Here is a 24674-nt window from a genome sequence, read left to right as displayed (position 1 = left end):
AGAGAAGATGTAAATAGTACAAGGTCGCAGAATAGCTGACCAGAAGGTTGTGGAGCAAAGGCAAACGGTATGTTAATGGTGTGCTGAAAGACAAAGCATTCGTACAGATAGGGTGTTAATGGACAGAAAACTGAACAGCCTGGCCCCAAGCACAAACGTGAAAAAAACAGTGGGTAGGCACAGTAGAAACAAGCTAAACAAGCTAAAATAAAATAAACACGCAAAAAATAGAAAAGAAAATAGAAAAAATAACTACATTAAAAATAAAAAGGGGAGCCCGTCATGCTCTGAAATTATTGAACTCAACGTTCAGTGCGGCAGGCTGTAGCGTGCCTATTCGGAAATTGAGGTGCTGTTCCTCAAGCTTGCGTTGATGTTCACTGGAACACTGTAGCAATCCCAGGACAGAGATGTGGGCATGAGAGCGGGGGAGTGTTGAAATGGCAGCAACTGGAAGTTCAGGGTCATGCTTTCGGACTGAGCGGAGGTGTTCCACAAAGCGGTCACTCAGTCTGCGTTTGGTCTCCCCAATGTAGAGGAGACCATATTGTGAGCAGTGAACACAGTATACTAAATTGAAAGACGTACAAGTAAATCGCTGTTTCACCTGAAAGGAGTGTTTGGGGCCTTGAATAGTGAGGAGAGAGGAGGTAAATAGGCAGGTATTACACCTCCTGCAATTGCAGGGGAAGGTGCCGTGGGAAGGAGACAAGGTGGTAGGGGTAATGGATAATTGGCCAGGGTGGGGCAGTGGGAACGATCCCTTCAGAATGCTGACAGGGGAGGGGAGGGGAAGATGCGTTTGGTAGTGGCTATCCTTAATTAACTCTAATCTCTCCAAGTGTGTGTTGATTTATTCCCTGACTATTGTTTCTAAAACCTTACCCACCACTGATGTTAAACTAACTGACCTGTAGTTGCTAGGACTGTCCATACGCTCTTTTTTGAATAAGGCAATCACATTTGCCGCTCCCCAATCCTCTTGCACCTCCCCTGTATCCAGGGAAGATTGGAAGACTATGGCTAGCCCTTCTGCTATCAGAACCAATAGCAATGAGTGGCAAAGAATGATCGTCCTGCAATTCTTTTCTCCTTTCCCCTCCACTGAGTAGCTTTCCCTCCTGTGGAGTGGCTGAGATAGTTGACACTGCAGAATGGTGGAGTGAACTTTTGTCTCTCCACTCCACGGCATCACAATCAGTGCACCATTAGATTACAGAATCATAATGCTGATTAGGTGCATCTTGCAGGCTGACACATGCTGCCCCTGACCACTTAGAAAAAATCTGTTTTATTAAATCAATTATAACATGTTCTCACATAAAATTAGTTATTTCTCTGGTGATTCTTAAATTTACCCTACTTTTTCACATATGAGAATGGCAGTGGAAAATCAACAAATATATTTGCATTTTTTTTCCAATTTGCATAACAGGGTAGAATTATAGATGCTTAGGTATTAGTAAAAGGTTGGATGGCTATAGTTTAGTGATTGTGTGGGTGATTAACTGTGGGTGTCTGCGTGGGATGACTGAGAGACTGTGTGTTACTGAATAAACAAGTGACTGTGTGAATAAGGTACTGCCTGCCTGACTGGATGATGATTGTATATGTGGGAGTTTTGTATTCAGCTGAATCCTCTCCTGGATTAACCATTACTGAAATCTCAAATTTCTGAAATGTGGTTTAGCATTTTATTGTAGACGAGGCATTATGGATGTTCTTTGTCTCCAGTGCAGCCACATACGCAGTCTATTGACGGAAAGACCATTATAAGATGCCTTTGCATGATGTTGATACTGCTGATTCCTGGCACGTGGGCCCAACTCCATGGCATGTGAAATCAGACAGATACTGCAATGGGCAGACAATCCACTCCGCCAGATTACTGCCCAGACGCTGAAAGTGAAAAGTACCCCTCATATCTCCTCTACTAGCAAGACTGCTTACTCCCACATCTGCAGCATTGCCCACCTCTTCCCTATCTCTTCATTCGTCTGGTGAAACCCTCATACATGCCTTTTTTACTTCTACACACAGCGATGTTGGTGCTCTCCCTGCTGGTCTCCCATCTTGCACATTCCACAAATCTCAACATATGCAAAAACCTGCTGCATGTAACCTGTCCTACACTAAGTCTAGCTTGCTGATTACTCCTGTACTTGCAAACCTGCATTGATTTCCTGTTCCACAATGCATTTGATTTTAAATTACTATTTTTAAAACCATGGCCCTGCCCTAACTTATCTTCACAACCTGCTCCAGCCAGATTACCCACACAACCACAAACAAATCTGTTCTTCTGACTACCTTTTTGTATCCCTCCTCCCTAAGTCCCTCCAGAGATGGCAGAGCCTGGGTCCCACACTTTCTAAGGCTGTCTGCCTCTTCAGCCTCTCTTTTCTTTTCAATACCTTCTTAAAGTTCATCACTTGGAGAAAGCCTTTGGTTTCCTGCCGCCTTGGCGTGGTACCATTTCTCTTAAGCCTATCTGTGAAGAACCTTTGTATGTTCTTTACATTAAAGGGGCTAAACAAGTGAAAGTTATGGTTGTAGAGGAGAAAAATAAGATACTACTGCTCCGTGAATATTCTTCATTTGTCGTTAAAAAAAAACACTTTAACTACAAAATATACTGATGCTTGTCACTGCATGCACCAATCTACCAACATTGAGCAGGAAACACCATGGATATTTTTCCTTTTAGGCTTACTGTTTCTATTTTTGCCACAAATTTAATACATTTTTTAAAAAAAATTATGCTCTACTACAGCCTCTTGGAAAAATAATTCAATTTTTGTGGCAGTATTGAATACTGCAGGATCAGATATGAGGCACAAGGATAACTTGTAGTACCAAACACAACAGATAACAATGCTCATTTGACAATGCATCTTAAAAATTTTGTAGCATATCCAAGTTTTGATAATTCTTGAGACATTTTTTTAAGGAGAGTTCATACAGTTTAAATTCCCACTGTCTCTGGAGATGGTTCTTTCTGAAAAAAATCTGCTGGGATTTGTGCCTTATAAATTATGTTTAGTAGCAGCATGAATAAAATACCTATAATATGTTGAATGTCTTGCATATAATGTACATTTTGTATAAATATAATACTTATTTTTTATCACTCTTTCCACATTATCTCCTTCTAACTATCCCAGCCAGTGAGAATACATGTTTGTAGCACTGTTCTTCCAGTGTCTTGATGACATATGGCTGATTACTTTCATTGCAATACCTTGATGATCTTTTTTCTGTTATACAATCCGAAAAGGGAATTCCTCACAAGCTGGAAAACAGTCAGCCCCCAATCTTTGATATTAAAAACACAACTACAGCATTGTACAAAGTGACCAATGGTTCAGTTGTAGAATGCTGCAACATTCTTTTCTGATTCAAGACTTTCAAACTCTTTGTAATATTCCCACCCATCTGTTGGTTTCAACAACTGATTCCCTGATATTTGGCATATGCAGTAAATTTTGCTTAGACAATTTCTCTTATCATTTGTCCTGTAATTTATAAATGCAGTTTGAGTCCGCTATTGTATTGAAGCAGCAGTGCATGGTGTCCTTGAAAAATAAGTTCAATCCCATACCTCAGTTAGTTCCTGATCTCAGTTGTGCTGCTGTCTGAAGTAAAAGCTATTTGTGCCTCCATAGGGAGGAAGAGGAATTAAGCTGGGAGCCATCAGTAAACCACCCTTAAGTGTTACCTTGTCCCTGGTACAGAGCAGTGCTAAAACCACACCTTGCATTAATAGTGGGAAGCAGCTTGTTTGCCTTCTCACATGCAACAGTCATGGTGAAACTGGAAGACAGAGAGAGGATGGGGGTAAAATTATTAAGTAAATGCTTACCTTCCTCCCCTCCTCCAAAAATTGCAATCCTTTCAATCTGTGAAAAAAATGTATTTTCTCGAGAGTTATAGGAAACCCCTCTGCTCTGTAACAATGTGCTTACCTCAGTGCTCTGGGTTCAAATATTACCTGACCGGTTGTCTAACAGTTTTAATGGTCTTTAATCAAAATTAATCTAAGCCCACAGAACAAAACCATTCTAAGGTTTAGCACTAATTAGGATTGATATGATAATATAGAGAGTGCCAGTAAAATATAAGGAATGATAAACAGAACTTTGCCATCAGTAAGGAGGGTGGTGTTGTCATTGAGATTAAACTGGAATAATGTAGATGAAGCTCCACACTATTCTTGAGTAAAGACTTTTTTACTAGAATCATAGTTAGGCACAAAGTGGTAACATGTTTAATTTTACAGAACTGTCAGCCTCTGTTTGACAGGCTTTCATGGACCAAAGATGAAAACATTCAATACTGAAAGAATTGAATGATAAATTCTGAAAACTGTCAGAGGGCGGTGCAGTGGTTAGCACCGCGGCCTCACAGCTCCAGGGACCCGGGTTCAATTCTGGGTACTGCCTGTGCGGAGTTTGTAAGTTCTCCATGTGATCGCGTGGGTTTTCGCCGGGTGCTGCGGTTTCTTCCCACAGCCAAAGACTTGCAGGTTGATAGGTAAATTGGCCATTGTAAATTGCCCCTAGTGTAGGTAGGTGGTAGGGAATAAGGGATTACTGTAGGGTTAGTATAAATGGGTGGTTGTTGGTCAGCACAGACTCAGTGGGCCGAAGGGCCTGTTTCAGTGCTGTATCTCTAAATAAAATTAAAATTAAAAAATAAATAAATGGTGCATTAAACTTAATCATCAATATCCTTAAAAGGAAGAAACTTTGTGTGGATTTTGCTTTTGTGCAGCCTTTTCACCAATGGAAATATCTGATTGGTTATATTGTCAGTTTAACTTTGAATAATTTAATCCGCACAGAGCCTTATGATCGAAGCGGCAATATAATGTGAATTCTGCAGGTGTGAAATGGTGCCATCGTAGGTAGCATGGCATACACTGATATGCACACAAGTGGGTGCTACTTGAAGTAGCTGTTTTTGGCGTGGCTCTTTTCATTTGTTTTTTATTCTGGAAATGGGATCTCCTTGAGTTGGTTATTTTATTGATTTGATTGGTTTGCCTTTGGTGTGGAGATTTAAATGGACTTTTGAGTCACCCATTTGCATTAGCAGGTGCTCAATAACCATTGTGTATCACAGTAGCTTGTAATTAAACAGCATTTCTCGTATGAAGGAAGATGTATGAATGCCTTACAAACAATAAGGTGGAAACGGATACAGTGAACACTGAAAATGGAGAAATGGAAGGGAATGAAAAGCCTGGGATGTGCAAGCAAAGGCATGGTTGAAGAGGAGTTATTTTAAAGCAGGGAAGGAGGAAGCAAGACCGAGGGAACTGGGTAGAGACAGGATCTTAGTGGATGAACAAATGTCTGCCAGCGGTAGACTGAGAATTAAGTGGGAATCCAGTGTCAGAGGAATGGAGGGCATTAATGCAGGGCCATATAGGGGAGATGGTGGCATAGTGGTAATGTCACTGAATTAGAGGCCAAGGCCAGTGCCCTGGGGACACGGGTTCAAATCAGACCATGACAGCTGGTGGAATTTAAATTTAATTAATTAGTAAATTCAGTTAATTAATAAGTCTGGAATTGAAAGCTAGTCTCAGTAATGGCACCATGAAACTATCATCAACTGTCATAAAAACCCATCTGGTTCACTAATATCCTTCAGGGAAGGAAATCTGCTGTCCTTACCTGCTTGTGACTCCAGACCCTCAGCAATGTGGTTGATTCTTAACTGCCATCTGAAATGACTTAGCAAGCCAATTAAGGATGGGCAATAAATGCTGACCTTGCCAGTGACGCCCATATCCCATGACAAGAATTTTTTAAAAAAGGAGGAAAAGGTCAGTCAGATAGGGTGGGGTAAAGCCATGGAAAGATTTGAAAACAAGAAAGAAAACTTTGAGCTCAACACACTGGAGCATGGAAAGCCAGTGGATCTTGAGGAGGGTATGGATTATGGGACTTAGTGCAGAGGCACATTGAATGAGGGTGGGGGTGTAAAGTAGTTGGGCATTACAGAAGTCAATCCTTAAGGCATTGAAGACATGGAGAAGGTTTTTGCAGCAAGAGGTGAAAAGTAGGGTTGGAGGCAGGCAATATTGGGGTGGAAAAGGATGGTTTGGTAATCTAATGGATATGACGGACAAAGCTAAGATGGGGATCTGGGAAAATACCAACATCGTTGGCAGCTATGGACCTTGTTGGTATCGAGGTCAGCGGTGTAGAGGTGGATGCCAAAGGGGACGGCCTTAGTCATGCCAACATTCAGCTGAAGAAAACGTTAGCTCATTGAGGTCTTGATATCAGATAAGCAATTTGAGAGTGTGACAGCTATTTTTCGAACAATGAAGGAGGCAATGTGCAAGATTTTAAGAGATCGCCGCCGATCTCGCTCAAAAAATGGCAACCCGCTCATGCGGGCTGCACATCAAAGAACCACCGCAATCTCCCATGCGGCGGCTCATTTAAATGGCTGGGGCGGTCCACTCCCCCCAAATCAGGTGGAGGGGGCAGATTGTCTGTCGCCGGCAATGGCGTCAGCTGCCTCTGTGCAGGCACTGGTGTCATTTTTAAAGGGCAGCCAGCCCTGCTGGCACATTTACATTTTCAAAGAAGTAATCCCCAAAATTAAACAAATACATTTTTAACACCCCTTCCCCACCCACCCCTATAACAATTACAGGAACTATTTGCCCTTTCCCACCCGCCTAAAACACTTACCTTTTACATCTGACCTTCCCACCCCCAACAACCTTCACAAAGTTTAAACGTCAACCCTTCCCATCAACCCTGCACCTACTACATTTATTTTACCCCATACCCACCCTCACCTGCACTGAAAATCTTACCTCCTCCCCCTCCCCATCAGTGGGGTGCCACCTTTCCCCAGACAGGGATCTGAAGGCCTGGGAGTACCGGCTGCCGTGCCAAAGATCGCATTGGGCCCTCAAGATCGTAGGTAAGGCTATTTAAATGTATTCATTTTATTGATTCGAATATTTTAAATTGACGTCCCATCGCCCAGCAGCAGGGCAGCCATCACGGAGCCTCGCCGCCGCTGGGAGGATCGGGCCAGGCCCTCATGGCGTGAGGTCTGTGGTGGGCCTCATCCAGAGCCATCTTCAGGCCCCCCCACCCCCCTGCCATGGAACCCGACACCTGGGGGAGAACAAAATCCAGCTCAATGAAGCTGGTTGCCACAAGTGAAAGCTGGCACAAAGCTTTTGGTTAATGTCACTAAAGGGTAGCATATAGATGGTAAAGATGAAGGGTTCCAGGGATGTGTCGTTGAGGTATACATGAACATAGAAGGAGCAGCGATTAGCAGCAATCTAGCCTGTGTATTAGATCATGGGATGGATTTTTAGGGCTCACTGGGGGCAGGAACAGAGGCATGCCAGTTTCCCATCGCTGTTCCCACTGCTGGCAAGTTTCATCGGGACGGAGTGAGGGCGGCCCCAAGAACCCGCCTGATCCGTTAATGAGTGCAATTAAGGTTGTTAAAGAGCTCATTGAGAGCTCGCTGAAGGGGCACATGGGCTGCATGCTGTGTCAGGGACAGAGCAGGTACATGGAGGCAGCAACACAGCAGGGGGCCAGTCTTTGGCAGGCCCAACAGATTAGGTGGGTGCATAAAAGGGAGAACGGCTCAGAGGGGGACTCAACCATTGGTATGCAGGTTGCGGGGGAAAGTGTTCAGCAGCGCTTGGGTAGTGCAGGGAGTCGTCACCCTCCTGGTATCTTGGGGGCATATGAGGAGCAACCTAACCCTAACCCGCCTCTGTTCCCACCCCTGCGGCCAGTAATTGGCTGCCCAACCCGCCCTCCAGCCAATTAACAGCCCGTCCCCATGAAAATTGGTGGAGGGGCGGGGGCTGCTGTGACTGCTTCCCCCTGGGGGTGGGTTTGGGACCTGGAAACAGTCCCCACATCTGTTTCTCAACCCTGGCTTGAAAATCCTGCCCATGTTAAAACAGAGCCGGAAGAGAACAAAACTATGAAGAAAGACTATTGAGGAGCATGGTGTGGTCAGTGGTGTCAAAGGTAGCAGAGAGGTAAAGCAGGATTTTTAAGCAAGGAAAAATGCTGCTCCAATATGCTCTGTATTTCTTACTTGGTAATTGAAGCCAATACCTACTGTTATCCTGCAACAATACCTTCTTGTGTTTATCTGCATCCTAGGGTTTTAAAAGAAGTGGGTACGGAGACAGTGGATACATTGGTTTTGATCTTCCAGCATTACTCAGATTCTAGAACAGTTCCCAAGGATTGGAAGGTAGCAAACATAACCCTGATATTTAAGAAAGGAGGAAGAGTCAAAACAGGGAACGATAGACCAGTTAGCCTAACTTCGGTAGTAGGCAAAATGCTAGAATCTATTACTAGGGAAGTGGATAACAAGCCACTTAGAAAATCATACTATGATAAAGCCGTGTTGACTTTGCTTAATGAAAGAGAAATCATGTTTCACAAATCTGTTCAGTGTTTTTTGAGGATGTAACTAGTAGGATGGACAAGGGGGAACTGGTAGACATAGTGTATTTGGATTTTCAGAAAGCATTCAATTAAATGCCACACAAGAGGCTATTGCACAAAATTAGGACTCAGGAATGGTGATAATATATTAGCATGAATTGAGGATTCGGTAATGGACAGAAAACACTAAGAATAAACTGGACATTTTGGGTAGGCAAGCTACAACTAATGGGGTACCACAAGGATCAGTACTTGGGCCTCAGCTATTTACAATCTATATTAATGACTTAGATGATGGGACTGAGTGTAATGTATCCAAGTTTGCTGATGATACAAAGTTGGGTGGGGAAGATCTGAAGAGACTTCAGAGGTATATATACAGGTTGGATAAAGTGGGTAAGAACATGGCAGATGGAATACAATGTGGCGAAGTGAGAAGTTATCCATTGGTAAGAAAAATAAAATAGAATATTTTTAAATGGTGAGAAACTGGGAGATGTTTGTATTCAGGGGGACCTCGGGAAAACTCACATGAAGGTACAGCTAGAGATTAGGAAGGCAAATGGTATGGTAGCTTTTATGACAAAAGGATTGGAGCATAAGAGTAGAGAAGACTGACTACAATTGCACAGGACATTAGTGAGGCCAAATCTGGAGTACTGTACAGTTTTGGTCTCCTTACCTAAGGAAGGAGATACTTGCCCTAGAGGGAGTGCAATGATAATTCACTAGACTGGTTCCTGGGATGAGAGGATTGTTCTCTAAGTAGAGATTGAGTAGACTAGACCTATATTGCCTTGAATTTAGAATAATGAGACGTGATATAATTGAAATATATCAAATTCTTAAGGGTAGATACCGAAAAAAAAATGTTTCCCCTTGCTGGGGAATCTAGAACACGGGTCACGTTGTGAATAAGGGATCAGCCATTTCAGATTGAGATGAGGAGAGATTTCTTGACTCAAAGGATCATAGAATCTTTGAAATTCTCCACTGTGGAGAACTATGAATGCTCAATTGAGTATATTCAAGACAAAGGTCAATTGATTTTTGGGTAGTAGGGGAATTAGGGAGATGGGATAGTGTGGGAAGGTAGTGTTGAGGAAGATGATCAGCCATGATCGTGTTGAATGGCGGAGCAGGTTCTAAGGACTGAATGGCCTATTCAAGTCCCTATTTCTTATGGTTCTTATGTTTCTTAAGTAAAAATGTGAGTGTGTGATTGGAGAGAGATATCTTTTTCACTAACATTCTTGATCAGTTAATGACATACCAGTGTATGAAGATATTTGTTTTCTGTAACATAATCCTTTTCCTCAAGGTCTTTAAGAGCTCATTATTTGCAACATAAAACAATAATGTCCTGTCACAGTGGTCAAATCATGATCACTGCTTCTCAATATTGTCCCTTTTCTCTATCCAGTTGCTGGTTCCACAGCAGTTTTTTCTTTATACACAGATCACACTGAAAAATGTAGCAATGGTACAGCAATTGTTTTGCCTCATTACCCCATCCACCCACTTTTCTATGTGTTTCTATTTACTTTTTTCTGTGTGTCCGTGCTTTCATTCTCTTCCGATTTCCCTTCACTCTGACAGTGTGTGAATGTATACAAAGAACTGTAACAATCATTGTAGAAATTCAGCTACTTCAACTTCAGAATGGAACAGCATTGGTGCAAAATCCCATCAGTTGGTAGAACTTCCTTAGATCTGACCCAGGATTTGAATTTGAATTTTGTTGGGGAATCAGCGCGGCCATCCTGCCGCAGGTGGTGGGGCCTTCATTAATTTTTTAAAATTAGCCACATTAACATGCTAATGAACTTACCTGCCGCCGTCGGCTGTCTCACGTCGATTTTACGTCCAACCACCTGCAACTCGCAAGCTTTCGGAACTTCATTGGCGTTCCAAGGTGAGACACTGGTGGGGAGGGGGAGGAATAAAATTATCAGGACGGTGGGGGGGGAAAACTATCCCTATTGGTTGCAGGGATGGTGGGAAGGGGTTGAGGGACAGAGGGAATAAATTTCGTGGGGGGGGGGAATATAAGTTTTATATAAGGGATATAACAAGTTTTTTCTGGGAGGAGAGGGCAATTTATATATAGATTACTGATTGGGGGGTGGGAGATGGGATTTAGAGTTGCATTAAAATTTTACTTTTATTTCCCCGCAGACCAGGACTTAAAAAAATTTAAATGTCACTGAAGGGCTTGAAGTCCTTTAAAAATGGTGCTGGTGCCAGCGCCTGTACGATGGCACCGGACGCCGTTGCTGGGGACGCGGTGGCCACCCTCTCTACGTCATCGGGTGGACGCTCCGCCCCCTCTATTTAAATCAACCCCCGCCGTAATATCGTGGGGGCTGTGCAGCAGTAATTCCATGTCGGGCGGCTGCCACATCTTTAAATATGTAACTTTCCAGTAAAAAAGACAAAAATAAAATCATGTTCTATAAAACTTTCTACATGATGTCAGACATTGGACTTCAGGCTCAATCTGACAGTACAGTACCCATATGATGATATGCAAATCCTAGTAACTTCCATTGGAAATGCCTGGAAACTAAATTTAAAAAGTTAACTGAAATAAATAACCCTATATGTGTATTATATAAATAGAAGATGCAAAGAATTTTGGATGGTTAACACAAAATAGCCCATTCACATTGTTGCCACCATAACTCATTTATTTGTGTGGCACTAATGCAGCTTGGTGGGTCATTTTGCATGAACTAACACTGCACAAAATCTACCTTGATTGTCATTTACGTCCACTGATTCAGCACATGTATAATAACAATGTCAAATTTAAAGAGGCATCCTTAAAAGCATTGTTTGCTTAGCAACAGGTAATGCCTGTTGGAGGACTATCAGCTAGTGACAGATCTTGCTTGCTATGGTCTGGCGCTAGTCCAGCTAGTTAAATTTAATAGCCATATGTTCACACCCTAAAAGTTATGCATTGTTTAGTAATCCCTGTTGGAAATTACAGGCAGGTTGCTGCAAGAGCTATAATTACAATGTGTATTTCTCACAATTCTTTGAATGTTCTCTCCAATGGTAATGAAAACCAAAAATGTATAGTGTTCATTATTTTCTTCCCTGCTTCCTTTTGAATGAACTAGTTTTGCAAACGCATCTCTGAGGCTTCAAGTCTTTTGTGAATTGTTAAATGTTGTGTAATAGTCCAACCAAAAGGAATTGTGCTTCAGTACTGTTTGAACTAGGTTCAAGGATTTTTTTTGCCTCCTCTGATTTATTCTTTGTTATTTGCTTTGACAGTTAATCGCAAGCAGTGCAATTCAGACATTTGTGGTGAACATGCTAGTTAGTACTGTTGCCAGCTCGATATTTCAATATTGCAGCAATATTATATATTTGCGAGGGTTATGTTTTTTTAAAATTGAGAAATTGATGGAGAGTCACTTGCATAATAATTTAACATTTAATAAGCACAGAATGGACTAATTGTTTAATTACCAAATCTCGATGCAGCTCTGCAATGAAAAAAATCATGTCCAAACCTAGATAATGTAACAAAGTATTGTTTGAAATAATACAAGGTGCTTTATAAAATAGGACACAAATCTGAATTAGCTGAGGCAAAAGTGTAGCATTTCGTGGTGGTGCAATATGTTAAGAGAACTGACACATGGAACCACAGGTAGTAGAGACACAAGTTCATTTTGCCCATGCTCATTTAGCTCCTGATCTCGGCTACATTAGTATAGCCAGCCACTGAATATAGGCCAGGCATCACTCCATGGGAGAGAGAGGAGACTAAATGGGGATCCTCCACCAGGCCACTGTTGTGCTTAATGGAAAGCAACCTAGGTTAGAATTCAGAGGGTGCCTCACCTCATCTCCTTACTGCTGGGGATCTGTGGTAAATAATAAAGGCTGCATGCACTCATAGCAGTGTAAAGCCCCTCAAAAATGTACAAAGAGTAATAGTTTTGCACAGTAATTTTTGGAGTATCTCACATAAAATTCAATTTTCTTCATCGATTAATAGAAAAAGAGAATGCAATGAAAAATGTTTGAAGTCCTTGTGTGTCAGTTGACCTTGTGTGTCAGTTTTAACTTTTGTTTTGTTTCAGCCTAAGCAGCGAACTTCACTGATTTCCTCGCAGGAGGTATACAGGCCAAGTCATGTGTATGATCATTCAGAGGTCAGTTCATCTGCAGGCTATGCCAGCGTTAATACCACACCTCCTATTAGCCCCGCCAACTACTCCATTGGATCGATGGAGGGCAGTGACCTAATAGGTAAGACAATGGTTAGGAATGAATAAAAGATTATAGATTTTGTGTTTTTCTGCTTTAAAACCACAATATAAATGCAAGTCATTGTTGATTAATGTATTCACTTCTACACATTTTATAGTTAACCACAGTTTCACTTTTTTTGGCAAATTCAAAAATATACTGTACATTCTTTTAAAATGTTAAAGTGGTTGATAAATCGTAACTGCACAATAAGGACCTGTGCAATTCAAAAAGAACCAACCAGTTTAAAATGCACTGTGGAATCTGAAAAGGAAAGTGTACTATCTGGTTTATAGAAGTCAAACAATTTCAACCAACTGGATCCTTTAATAGGATCTCACATGTTGCTTTGTGTTACTATGATCCAATGTCACATCCATCAATAAAGCAGTCACACAGCAGCTTAACTTCATACTATTTGGTGTCAGCTGTGGTTCAGTGGTAGCAATCTCGCCTCTGAGTCCGAAGATTATGGGTTGTTTCCTTGTTCAGGGACTTGAGCATAAGGCTGGCATTTCAGTGCAGTTGAGAGAGAGCTGCACAGTCGGACATGCTGTCTTTCAGATGAGACAATAAAGCAAGGCCCTGCCTGAACCCTCAAGTAGATGTACGCGATCGCATGGCACCATTTGAAGAAGAACTGGGGAGTTTTCCCAACATCCCAGTGACACCTTCCCTCAACCTATGTCATTAATAAAGATTATGTGGACATTTATCTCACTGCTGTATTGGCTGTACGACATCACAACAGTAACTACACTTGGAAAAGTATTCATTGGCAGTGAAACACTTTGGAATATCCTGAGGTTGTGAAAGAGACTATGTAACCATGTTCTTTCAGTCTTTATTCATTCCATTTTGTATACAGTCAACAATGAAACAAATCTGTTGCGTAACACAAGCTAATAGCACAAAAAGTGAAGAAGGTGGGAACTTTATTTTTATTTACAGACAAAAGGGAATTCTTATATTAAAATGAATATGTTTGCTAATACACGATCAGAAATCTGCAAGACAGTCCAATCCCCAGTGCAAGTGTGGTAGGATGGACTTTCCATCTTCGTGAGCTAGTCAGCGCTGAGCCTGGCAAATTTTGTGGGGTCAGGGCCATTGCTATTTTTTCAGCAGGCTTCCAAAATCACCAAATGAAAATTAACTCACCAATACTAACAGTTAAAATCCAGGCTTTCCATTTGACTGTATCAAATGCCCAACCCCTACACACTACAACTAAACAAAGAATGTGACTCTTTCAGCTGTCAACTTTGTTATCACAGTTGGAATCACAAGCAGTGTCATGTAGGCATTATGTGAGTATACAGGATTAAAATATCCTATGATTATACAATAAGGAACATAATTGTAAACGTTGCAATTGATTTATCAGATTTGTGTATCTGTATTTTTTGAGAATCTCTTTTACAATGAAATGAAGTTGTGGCTCATAATACATAGCATGAAAAGAGGTATTTGTATATTGATTCACTGTTATTTGACTATACACGGATAGTGATGTGATCATACATAATAACAACTTGTATTATATAGTACCTTTAACAAAATAAAGTGTCCCAAGGCACTTCACATGGAATGCTATAAAACAAAGTTTGACACTAAGCCGCATAGGGGCAGATGGCCAAAAGTTTGGTCAAAGAGGTAGGGTTTAAGGAGTAGCTTAAAGAGAGGTACCGAGGCAGAGAGGTTTAGGGAGGGAATTTCAGAGTTAGGGCCTGGACAGCTGAATGCATGGCTGCTAATGGTGGAGTGATTAAAATCAGAGATGTTCGAGGCCAGAATTAGATGAGCACAATTATCTCGGATGTTTGTGGGGCTGGAGGAGCTTACAGAGATAGGGAGAGGTGAGGCCATGGATGGATTTGAAAACAAGGATGATAATTTTAAAATTGAGGCACTGATTGACTGAGATCCAATGTAGGTCAGTGAGTACAGGGGTAATGGTGAAGGGGACTTGGTGCGAAATAGGGCATGGGCAACAAAGTTTTGGATGACCTCGAGTTTACAGGGGGTAGAATCTGGGAGGCCAGCCAGAAGTGCTTTGGGATAGTCAAGTCTCAAGGTAACAAAGGCATAGATGAGGGTGTCAGCAGCATGTGCTGAGTCAGGGGTGGTGTTGGCCTATGTTACAGAGACAGAAATAGATGACCTCAGTGGTACTGCAGATATGTGGTTGGAAACTCATCTCGGGGTCAAATATGACACCAAGGTTGTGAAAAATCTGGTTCAGCTCCCGACAGTTGGCAGGAAAAGGGATGGAAGCAGTAGCTAGGTAATGGAATTTGTGGTCGGAGATCTAAGACAATGGCTTTGATCTTCCCAATATTTAATTGGAGGAAATTTCTGCTCATCCAGTACTGGATATTGGACTAGACAAATAATCTAATGGAGGAAGTTTGGTTCGTTGGGCTAGGGGAACGGAGGTAAGTGGAAGAGGCAGCTTATTGGATGGTCTTACTCCTAGGGCTGGATTTCAAGAGCCCGCTGGCGATCTCCGGCAGCAAGCTCAACAAATGAGCCGCACGCCAAAGAGCCATCATGATCTCCCGCACAGCGGCTCATTTAAATAGCCGGGCAGCCCACCCCACAGCATCCCCCCCCCACCACTCCCCAAATCATGTGGAGGGGGTGGGCTGTCCATCTCCGGTAAATTTTAAAGAGTGGCCAGCTCTGCTGGTCAATTTGCATTTTTAAAGAAGTATCCGCCCAAAATTTCTGAAATAAATTTCTAACATCCCTTTTCCACCCCCCAATAACAATTACATTAACTACTTGCCCTTTCCCCCCCGCAAAAAAACACTTACATTTTAAATCTGACCTTCCCCTCCCACAAGACTGCGCAAAGTTTAAAGTTCACCCCTTCCCACCATCCCCTACACCCATTACGTTATTTGACCCTGTCTCTCCCCCACCCCCCAACCAGAAAATATTAACTCCTCCCCCTTTCCCACCAGCGTTATGCTTTCCCTGTTTGGGGAATTGAAGGCGCGAGAGTGACTGCTGCCACTCTGAAGATCATGGTGAGCCAGTAATATCCTAGGTAAGTGTATTGTAATTTATTCATTTCGTTAATTTGCATATTTAAATCCAGATCCCGTTGCCCAGCGGTGTGGGGGGGGGCTGCCGTGGCACCTCGCCGCCAGCAGGCGGATCAGACCGGGCCCTCCCAGGGCCCAGCGACGGCCTTCGTGCTGGACCGCTGCCGGAACTATTTTTGGGCCCTGACCCCCCACGGAGCCTGATGTCGAGGGCTTGGCAAAATCCAGCCCCGAATGACCAAGAATCAATGAGCTTCCTTCATTTATTGTTAGAGTTGAGGGTGGAGGAGACAGCGGAGAGCGATACCACTATAAATAAGTGTGTTGGTTTTAGTAAAATAGAAGTACAAAATTAACAAACAGAGTTAGCATTGGCATGGGACATTTCCGCAATTAAAATGTTGTTCAATAATTTTGCCTCTAATTTCTGTTGCCAATGTGAGGGCATCTTTTACTGGTTAGCTTGTTTGGGCTCCTTCTTATCAATAGCCTAAACATGGATGCAATCTTCTTGTCATGTTCACACAATTTCAAGGATTTTGCCAAATGCAGTACAACACAACACAAGGAATTAAAAAAGGCATCTAAATCTCTGTTTCGGTAGACGAAATGTTTGAATCATTATGATGGACAGAATGGACTTATGTGCTTGATTATTCAATTACTCAGCTGTCATTTAAGAGTGCTTCAGAGGGGTCATAGGGCATTAATCGAAAGCCAGCATGGCAGCTGGTTATCTGACTGAAGTAAACCAGGAAAACATAACTGGTTCAGGATGAATGCCATTTTGACTCATGATGGTTTGGCAGACCTCAGGAAAATCTTTGTTTGAGGCATTAACACACTACGTGCTTACTGAGGGAATAGAAGCTCTTATGGTTGACATATGTCATTATATTGGCTGATGGTAACTAAATCTCCATGTGGGTATAGTCAACTGGCAAATCAGTAATAACACACAATTTCTATGAATGTCCAACTGTTTTTTGTATGCTTGGGGAGGAATGAATAAATTCAATAGCATTTGAGACCAATCTGCTCGTTCCATCCCGAATGGAGGTGGACCTGGAAGCCTGACTAATTGCATAACAATCACTTTCAATTGCTTGCAATGAGCCTGTGGCCACAAAACAAATTCTGACAGCTGGGGTATTTTGAGCCACAGGCAGAGCAGCTGGAATTATTGAGGACTCGAGGGATACCATTTGATAAGGCTGCAATATGTCTTCCCAAATGAGCTTAAATCTAAATCTACAACAATACTGCCTTGATGATAGACCTAGATATTCATCTCTGGTTCACATATTCTTTCCCAGGAGTAAGACTCCCAAACTGTTCCTTCATGGTTAATACAGTAACTCCCTCCCTAAGCTGATGAATTATTGCTCCTCTATTTGAACATCCCTTGGAAGAAGCACTGAGGATAGCAAAGACACAGAATGTACTCTGGATGGGGGACTTCAATGTCCATAACTAAGAGTGACTCGGTCGCATCACTACTGACTGAGCTGGCCAAGTCCTGAAGTACATATCTGCCAGACTGGGCCTGTGGCAGCTGTTGAGAGAACCAACAGGAGGGGGAAAAAACCTGCTTGACTACGTCCTCACTAATTTATCTGTCGCAGATGCATCTGTCCATGACAGTATTTGTAGGAATGACCACGGCACAGTCCTTGTGGAGAGCAAGGCCCATCTTCACACTGAGGGCACCTGCATCGTGTTGTGTGGCACTGCCACAGTGTTAAATGGAATAGATTCAGAATAGATCTCACAGCTCAAAATTGGGCATCCTGGAATATAGGCCATCAACATCAGCTGAATTGTATTTAACCACAATCTATAACCTCATGGCCTGGCATATCCCTCACACTAACATTACCATCAATCCAGGGGGGCAATCCTGGTTCAATTAGGAGTGTAGGAGAGCATGTCAGGAACAGCATCAGGAATGCCTAAAAATGAGATACCAACCTGGTGAAGCTACAACAGAGGACTACATGCATGCCAGATAGTAGAAGCAGCATGTATTAAGAACACTGGACTTCGTAACATGATTAGGTTTTAAAAATGTGATTTTTAAAAGTTTAAGATGGAGTCAGAGCAATCATATCTTATATCCGTTCTGCTTAAAGACAAGACAGAAATCTTGGTTACCAGGAGAACAGAGAACACAGATCCAAGACTTTTTTGTAAAACAGAGTCAGCAGGGTTATAACAGCTGAAGAACAATGGGTTCCATCTTCCCAGGCTTTCGGATTGTAAACATGGAGTCAGTGTTTCTGAGAATGCAAATGTGCATGGCAGCTACTAACAACTGGAAACAATAGAAGGCCCAGGTGGTGTTCTAAAAGCAGGCATGTGGACTTTGCATATTGGAAAAGGACAATGGGCTATTGACTTTTGATTCCAGATAAATTTAACAGATTTTCTGATACAGCAGATCAGCCTGTAAGAGAAGAAACGAGCAGCTGCAGCCTCAGGGCAGGCTATAAGAAAGGAAGACAACCAGCGGTGGCAAGCTCAAGGGAGAGAGAGAGGGTACAGCTGGTCTCAGGAAAAACCGATTCAGCGAAAGGCTGTGAAGACTTGAACCTGTTTTGAAAGTTGAAGTCTGTAGAGAAGTAGAAGACCAGCAGGATCATCAGGGATCACCTTATTCACGGATGTTCAATTTGAAAGTTCTCGGAGATGTGAGTGAAGAGGAGAACAAAGGTTTGGGAGATCCAGCCCATTGCAACTGGAAGGAGTTTGGGACTTTTAACTGCAAAGATTTCTCCCTCAAGGAGGACTGTGTAACATATAAGAGTCATGTAAGGTTTTCAAGGGTTTTAATAAGTAAAGAAAATACCTTTCTTTGTAATTTGGGGTATCGTCTACTTACCAAGTGCTATTTAGTTAATGGGGATTTCTTTTAGATTAATTGTTATAATAAGTCTTAAAATGTAAAATCTTGTGTAATTCTTTAAATTGGTCTGGGGTTCATATCTCATATTTTAACGTGAACTGCCTCACTGAGGTCATAACGCATGCTATAGACAGGGCTAAGTGATCCCACAGCCAATGGATCTGACCAAGGCTCTGCAGTCCTGCCACATCCAGTCATGAATGGAGGTGGATAATTAAACACCTAACCAGAGGAGGAGGCTCCACAAACATCCCCATCTTCAATGATGGTGGAGAGCAGCACATCAGTGCAAAAGAAAAGGCTGAAGCATTTGCAATCATCTTCAGCCAGAAGTGCCAAGTTGATGATTCATCTCGGCCTCCTCTTGAGGCCCCAACATTACAGATGGCAGTCTTCAGCTGACTTGATTCATATCACGTGATATCAAAAAATAGCTGAAGGCATTGGATGCAGTAAAGGCTATGAGCCCTGACAACATCCTGGCTGTGGTACTGAACAATTGCGCTCCAACATTGGTCCAAATATGGACAAAAGAACTGAATTCCAGAGGTGAGTTGAGAGTGACTGCCTTCCATCAAGGCAGCATTTGACTGAGTGTGATGTCAAGGAGCTCCTCAAAATTGAAGTCAATGGCAATTGGAGGAAAATTCTCTACTGGGTTGGAGTCATACCTAGCACAAAGGAAGAAAGTTGTTGGAGGCCATTCATCTCAGCCTCAGGGCATAGCTGCAGGCGTTCCTCAGGGTAGTGTCCTGGGTCCAACCATCTTCAGCTCCTTCATTAAAGACCTTCCCTCCATCATAAGGTCAGAAGTCGGAATGTTTGCTGATGATTTCACAATGTTCAATACCATTCGCCATTCCTCAGATATTGCAGTAGTCTAAGCCCACATGTAGCAAGACCTGGACAACATTCAGGCTTGGGCTGATGAGTGGCAAGTAGCATTTGTGCCACACAAGTGCCAGGCAATGACTATCTCAAACAAGAGAGAATCTAACCATCTGCCCTTAACATTCAACCTACCAACAACATCCTGGGGGTTACCACTGACCAGAAACCTAACTGGACCAGCCATATAAATACTGTGGCCACAAGAGTGGGTCAGAGGCCAGGAATCCTGCAGCGAGTAACTCACCTGCTGTCTCCCCAATGCCTGTCCACCATCTACAAGGCACAATTCAAGAGTGTGATGGAATACTCTTCACTTGCCTGGATGAGTGCAGCTCCAACAACACTCAAGAAGCTCAACGCCATCCAGGACGAAGCAGCCTGTTTGATCGGCACCCCATCCACAACCTTAAACATTCAGTTCCTCCGCGACCAACGCATCATTGGTGCAGTGCGCACCATCTACAAGATGCACTGTAGCAAATCACCAAGGCTCCTTAGGCTACACCTTCCAAACCTGAAATCTTTATCACCTAGAAGGACAAGGACAGCAGATGCATGGGAACACCATCACCTGCATGTACCCCTCCAAGTCACACACCATCCTGACTTGGAATTATTTTGTGCTTCCTTCATGGTCGCTGGGTCAAAATCCTGGAACTCCCTTCCTAACAGCACTGTGGGTATACTTGCACCTCATGTACTGCAGTGGTTCAAGAAAGTGGCTCACTACCACCTTCTCAAGGGCAATTAAGGATGGGCAATAAATGCTGGGTTTGCCAGTGTTGCTGACATCCCATAAATGAATAAAATAGGCTGCTGCTAAAAGAAGTCAGAACTAAATTTGTTCCTTTCAGCTCATTCCTTTTAGTCCTCCTAGAGTGGTTTCAAAAACTGACTTCCCAGCTCGTGCCACAGAAATGCCAGGCAATTTCCAACAAGAGAGAGCCTGACTGCCTCTCCCATGGTTTACCATCGGCAAACTCCCCAACATCAACTTGGACCAAAAACTCAACCAGACCAGCAACATGATTGGCATGGCTACTAGAACAGGTCAGAAGCTGGGTATTCTACAGAAAATAGCTCACATCCCGACTTCCCAAAGCCTCTCCACCACCTACAAGGCACCACAGCAGTGTGATGGAATATTTTACTAGATGTGATTGCATGGATGAGTGCAGCTACACCAACTCTGAGGAAGCTCAACACCATCCAGGACAAAGCAGTCTACTTGATCAGCACCCCATCCACCATTTTAAACATTCACTCCCTCCACCTCCAGTGTATCATGGGTTCAATGCGTACTGTCTACGGATACATTGCAACATGTCGGAGCCTTCTTCAGCAGTACTTTCCAAACCTGTGTCTCCACCACCTTGAAGAACTAGGGCAACAGGTGCATGGGAACACCATCACCTCCAAGTTCCCCTCCAAACAAACCGCACACCAGCATGAATTGGAAATATTATCATCGTTCCTTCATCATCCCTGGGTCAAAATCCTGGAACTCCCAACCTAAAAGCATTGTGGGAGTACCTTCACTACTTGGACTACAGTGATTCAAAAAAATACACCACCACCACCACCTCGAGGGCAATGAGGGATGGGTATTAAATGCTGAACTTGCCAATGATGCCCATCTGACTTAGATAAGGCAGTGTGCCATTGAGTCATACAAGCCAGGAAGTACTAGATTTGATTCCTAGTTTGAGTTGAATTCACTGATTTCAGCCAGAGGTGCATTAGGGGTGCAACATAAACCCTCAGCACTCTCCAAATTAGGGTAGAAAATTATCCAGAGTTTCTGCTGCGCATCATTACCGAGTGGATCCTCTGAGAAGTCCACATGTGTGGCAATGGTGAGTTGGAAGATAAATCACTGCTCCTGAAAGGGAGCCTGGCATAAATCCTGTCTACCCGACCCAAAATTCCGAGTCCAGCATTCGGGGTCGGGTCGGGCTGGACACTGCTTCCGGGAAGTTATGGGATCAGGCTTACCCATGATTCCCCACAACTCCAGCTGCACGAATAGCCTGCTGCCGGAACTGATGAAGGAGATTCCTGTCATGTCGGGTCGGGCGCGAAAATAAATTAAAGGGTTCGGGCTCGGGTTGGCCGTGGTCGGGTCAGGCCCGGGTCGGGTTTTAATTTTATACCCGAGCCAGGCTTTACCCTGGCATTTGTTGGCTCCTTGGCCTCATTTAAATCCAATTCCCAGTGGATGCCAGTGGGATGTGACGCAAAATTGCACAACCCAGAGTTTGCCTGCTGACAGCTGGCAGGTCAAGGTATCAGCTGCTGGGCTGCTCTTACTCCTGCTGGCCCACACAGAAATTAAGCAAATACATTGAAAAACTTATTTCTTTGCACCTATTTTGGCCCCAATTCTCTTCACCGGCGGTTTGGCCTGGCAGGAGACTTGCTGCTGCTTTCCGCTCAGGCCTTATAGTAACAGTTGCAATGGGGTCCTGAAGACATCAACATGACTAGACATACATATGTTAACAAGGACCCTGCTGACTTTGGGCAGGTATCCTTGCTGCCTGCTCAGGAAAGCACGTAAAAATCTAAACCTGCCACTGGATCCACAAGTACTGTGAAAGTTCATATCATTACGCATTTTAATAACAGAAAATTGGAGTTTTATTTAAATTAATTGAATTCCCCTCCCTAATAATTTGGTAAATTGGTATTTTCAGTCGACTAATGACAAACATTTTACCCCTATGTAAAGTCCACAGTGGGCCATTAGAATCACCACATTCAATTTTATTGCTCAAAGTGCCATTTTCTATTTGGCAATAAAATTACATACAGTCTGCAGACAGGGCCCATAAACTCTTCCAACTACATTTGCACAAATGTTGGCGCAAATTACTTTTTCCTTGTTCCTGTCATCATTAGAAATTATATTAGGATTGTTTCAGGGCTAAAAGTTTAAAGAAAGTTTGCAAGATAATTGTTTTGATAGATCTATTTTTAAAGCTATGAGCAATTTAGAAATTTTCCAATTGCAATTGATAAATGTGTCATACTGGGAACATTGCTCTATTAAATCTGTATTCTCAATAGCATAAGCATTTCTATCTTTAGCAGGGAAAATACTTTGCTGATGTGGAATAATGTAGATGACAAATAATTTTAATGAAAATAGGAGAAATGACTTATAAAAGTAGCAGAGAGATACATGTCTGCAGTTGTTTGAGATTGAAAGGGTACATGACAAACTCGTTTTAATCATGTTTAATAATCCATCTTGTTTGAAGAATGCACCATCCAGTCCAACAGTATTGAACATCCTAGTGCCAAGCATGTTTGAGGTGAGCACAGACTGTGGCATTTATTCCTGCCATTGTAGCCCATCTTGTTCTGTTGAAAGGCTCAGTGTGATGTTAGTAGGCGTTGAATGATGCTGGAAAAGTTCCATTATGAGCTCTCTGCTGTTACAGTGAAGCTGCACGAATAATATGACAGTGTGAGTCAGATTGCTTCTGCAGCTGACACACTCGGGAGACGTTTTGCAGCTCAGTTCAGTCTGGCACTGCCACACCTGAAGGGCTTACTTTTCATGGAGCGTACTGATTACTAAAAGTACCAGGCCCACTTCAGCTGCTAGCTTATTTCAAAACCCTGCTTAGTACAAACTAATGAACTGATGTTGTATTCTTTATTGGGAGTGCTAGGATGGTAATCTATCAGCAGTGAGCACATAAGTAGAGTACTATTTTTCCAGCGGATTGTATTTTTTTGTGTTCTGTGTTATTAATTTTATGACACCAGCTGTACTGTTTCCAAGGAAACGGGCACTGTGCAAGCTATGTGCGTATTACTTTGCATTTGTCTGTAAGGAAAATTGAAAAGAAGGCTTTAAACAATCTGTAACAAAGTGAGTTCATTTTTTAAAGTGCGACAAACATAATACAAACATACGAATTAGCAGCAGGAGTAGGCCGCTCGGCCCTTCGAGCCTGCTCTGCCATTCAATAAGTTCATGGCTGAACTGATTACTCCATATTTCCACCAACCCCTGATAACCTTCCACTCCCTTGCTTATCAAGAATCTATCTACCTCTGCCTTAAAAATATTCAAAGACTCTGCTTCCACCGCCTTTTGAGGAAGAGAATTCCAAAGACTCACGACCCTCTGAGAGAAAAAAATTCTCCTCATCTCTGTCTTAAATGGGTGACCCCTTATTTTTAAGCAGTGACCCCTAGTTCTAGATTCTCCCATAAGGGGAAACATCCTTTGCACATTCACCCTGTCAAGACCCCTCAGGATCTTATATGTTTCAATCAAGTCGCCTGTTACTCTTCTAAATTCTAGGGGATACAAGCCTAGCCTGTCCAATCTTTCCTTGTATGACAGCCCGCCCATTCCAGGTATTAGTCTAGTAAGCCTTCTCTGTTGCATTTACATCCTTCCTTAAATAAGGAGACCAGTACTGTACATAGTACTCCAGTTGTGGTCTCACCAATGCCTTGTATAGCTGAAGCATAACCTCCTACTTTTGTAATCAATTCCCCTCACGATAAATGATAACATTCTATTAGCTTTCCTAATTATCTGCTGTACCTGCATACTAACTTTTTGCAATTCATGCACTAGGACACCCAGATCCCTCTCCATCTCAGAGCTCAGAACCATAGTTAATTCATCTTTGTGTGATGCGATGTAGGGCCAACTGTTGTGTGCATATGTGTATATACATAATATGTAATATATTACACACTTGCACAAAATAATATACATTATTAAGTGCATTTGTAAGTAAATTTAACCAAATGCATCTCACTTAGATGTCTCAAACGAAATTAGTACCAGCAATTCTATGGCAGACAACAAGTCAGGCAGACAGATGGTACTTTGACAGTATCTCAGCTGAGGAATGGTGCCCTCATTAATGTTACATGGGGTGCATGACACACAAAGTTGATTTTCCTCAATTTAGTTTTGAAGCCACCATCATACAGCAAGATTTTTATTCATATGAATCATCATTTTTAACTTCTGATTTGTTGCTATTAGCTGTTGACCTAGGTTCATTAGCATCACTGTCACCTCTGAGTGAGAGGTTGTGAGTTCAAGCC

At 42.6% G+C, this 24674-nt stretch overlaps 1 protein-coding gene across 17 annotated transcripts in view; it reads left to right on the top strand.

The window, feature by feature from the left end:
- anks1b (ankyrin repeat and sterile alpha motif domain containing 1B) overlaps positions 1–24674 on the top strand; it is an 831451-nt gene that overhangs the window by 648226 nt on the left and 158551 nt on the right. For all 17 annotated transcript variants that reach the window (XM_068059073.1, XM_068059064.1, XM_068059059.1 and 14 more), the window contains one exon: positions 12572–12740. In XM_068059073.1, the coding sequence (XP_067915174.1) occupies positions 12572–12740 (169 nt within the window). The remainder of the gene's footprint in view (positions 1–12571; positions 12741–24674) is intronic.

This window comes from Heterodontus francisci, chromosome 27, assembly GCF_036365525.1.
Source record: "Heterodontus francisci isolate sHetFra1 chromosome 27, sHetFra1.hap1, whole genome shotgun sequence".
NCBI lineage: Eukaryota > Metazoa > Chordata > Chondrichthyes > Heterodontiformes > Heterodontidae > Heterodontus > Heterodontus francisci.
This window is presented reverse-complemented; position numbering and strand designations above follow the sequence as displayed.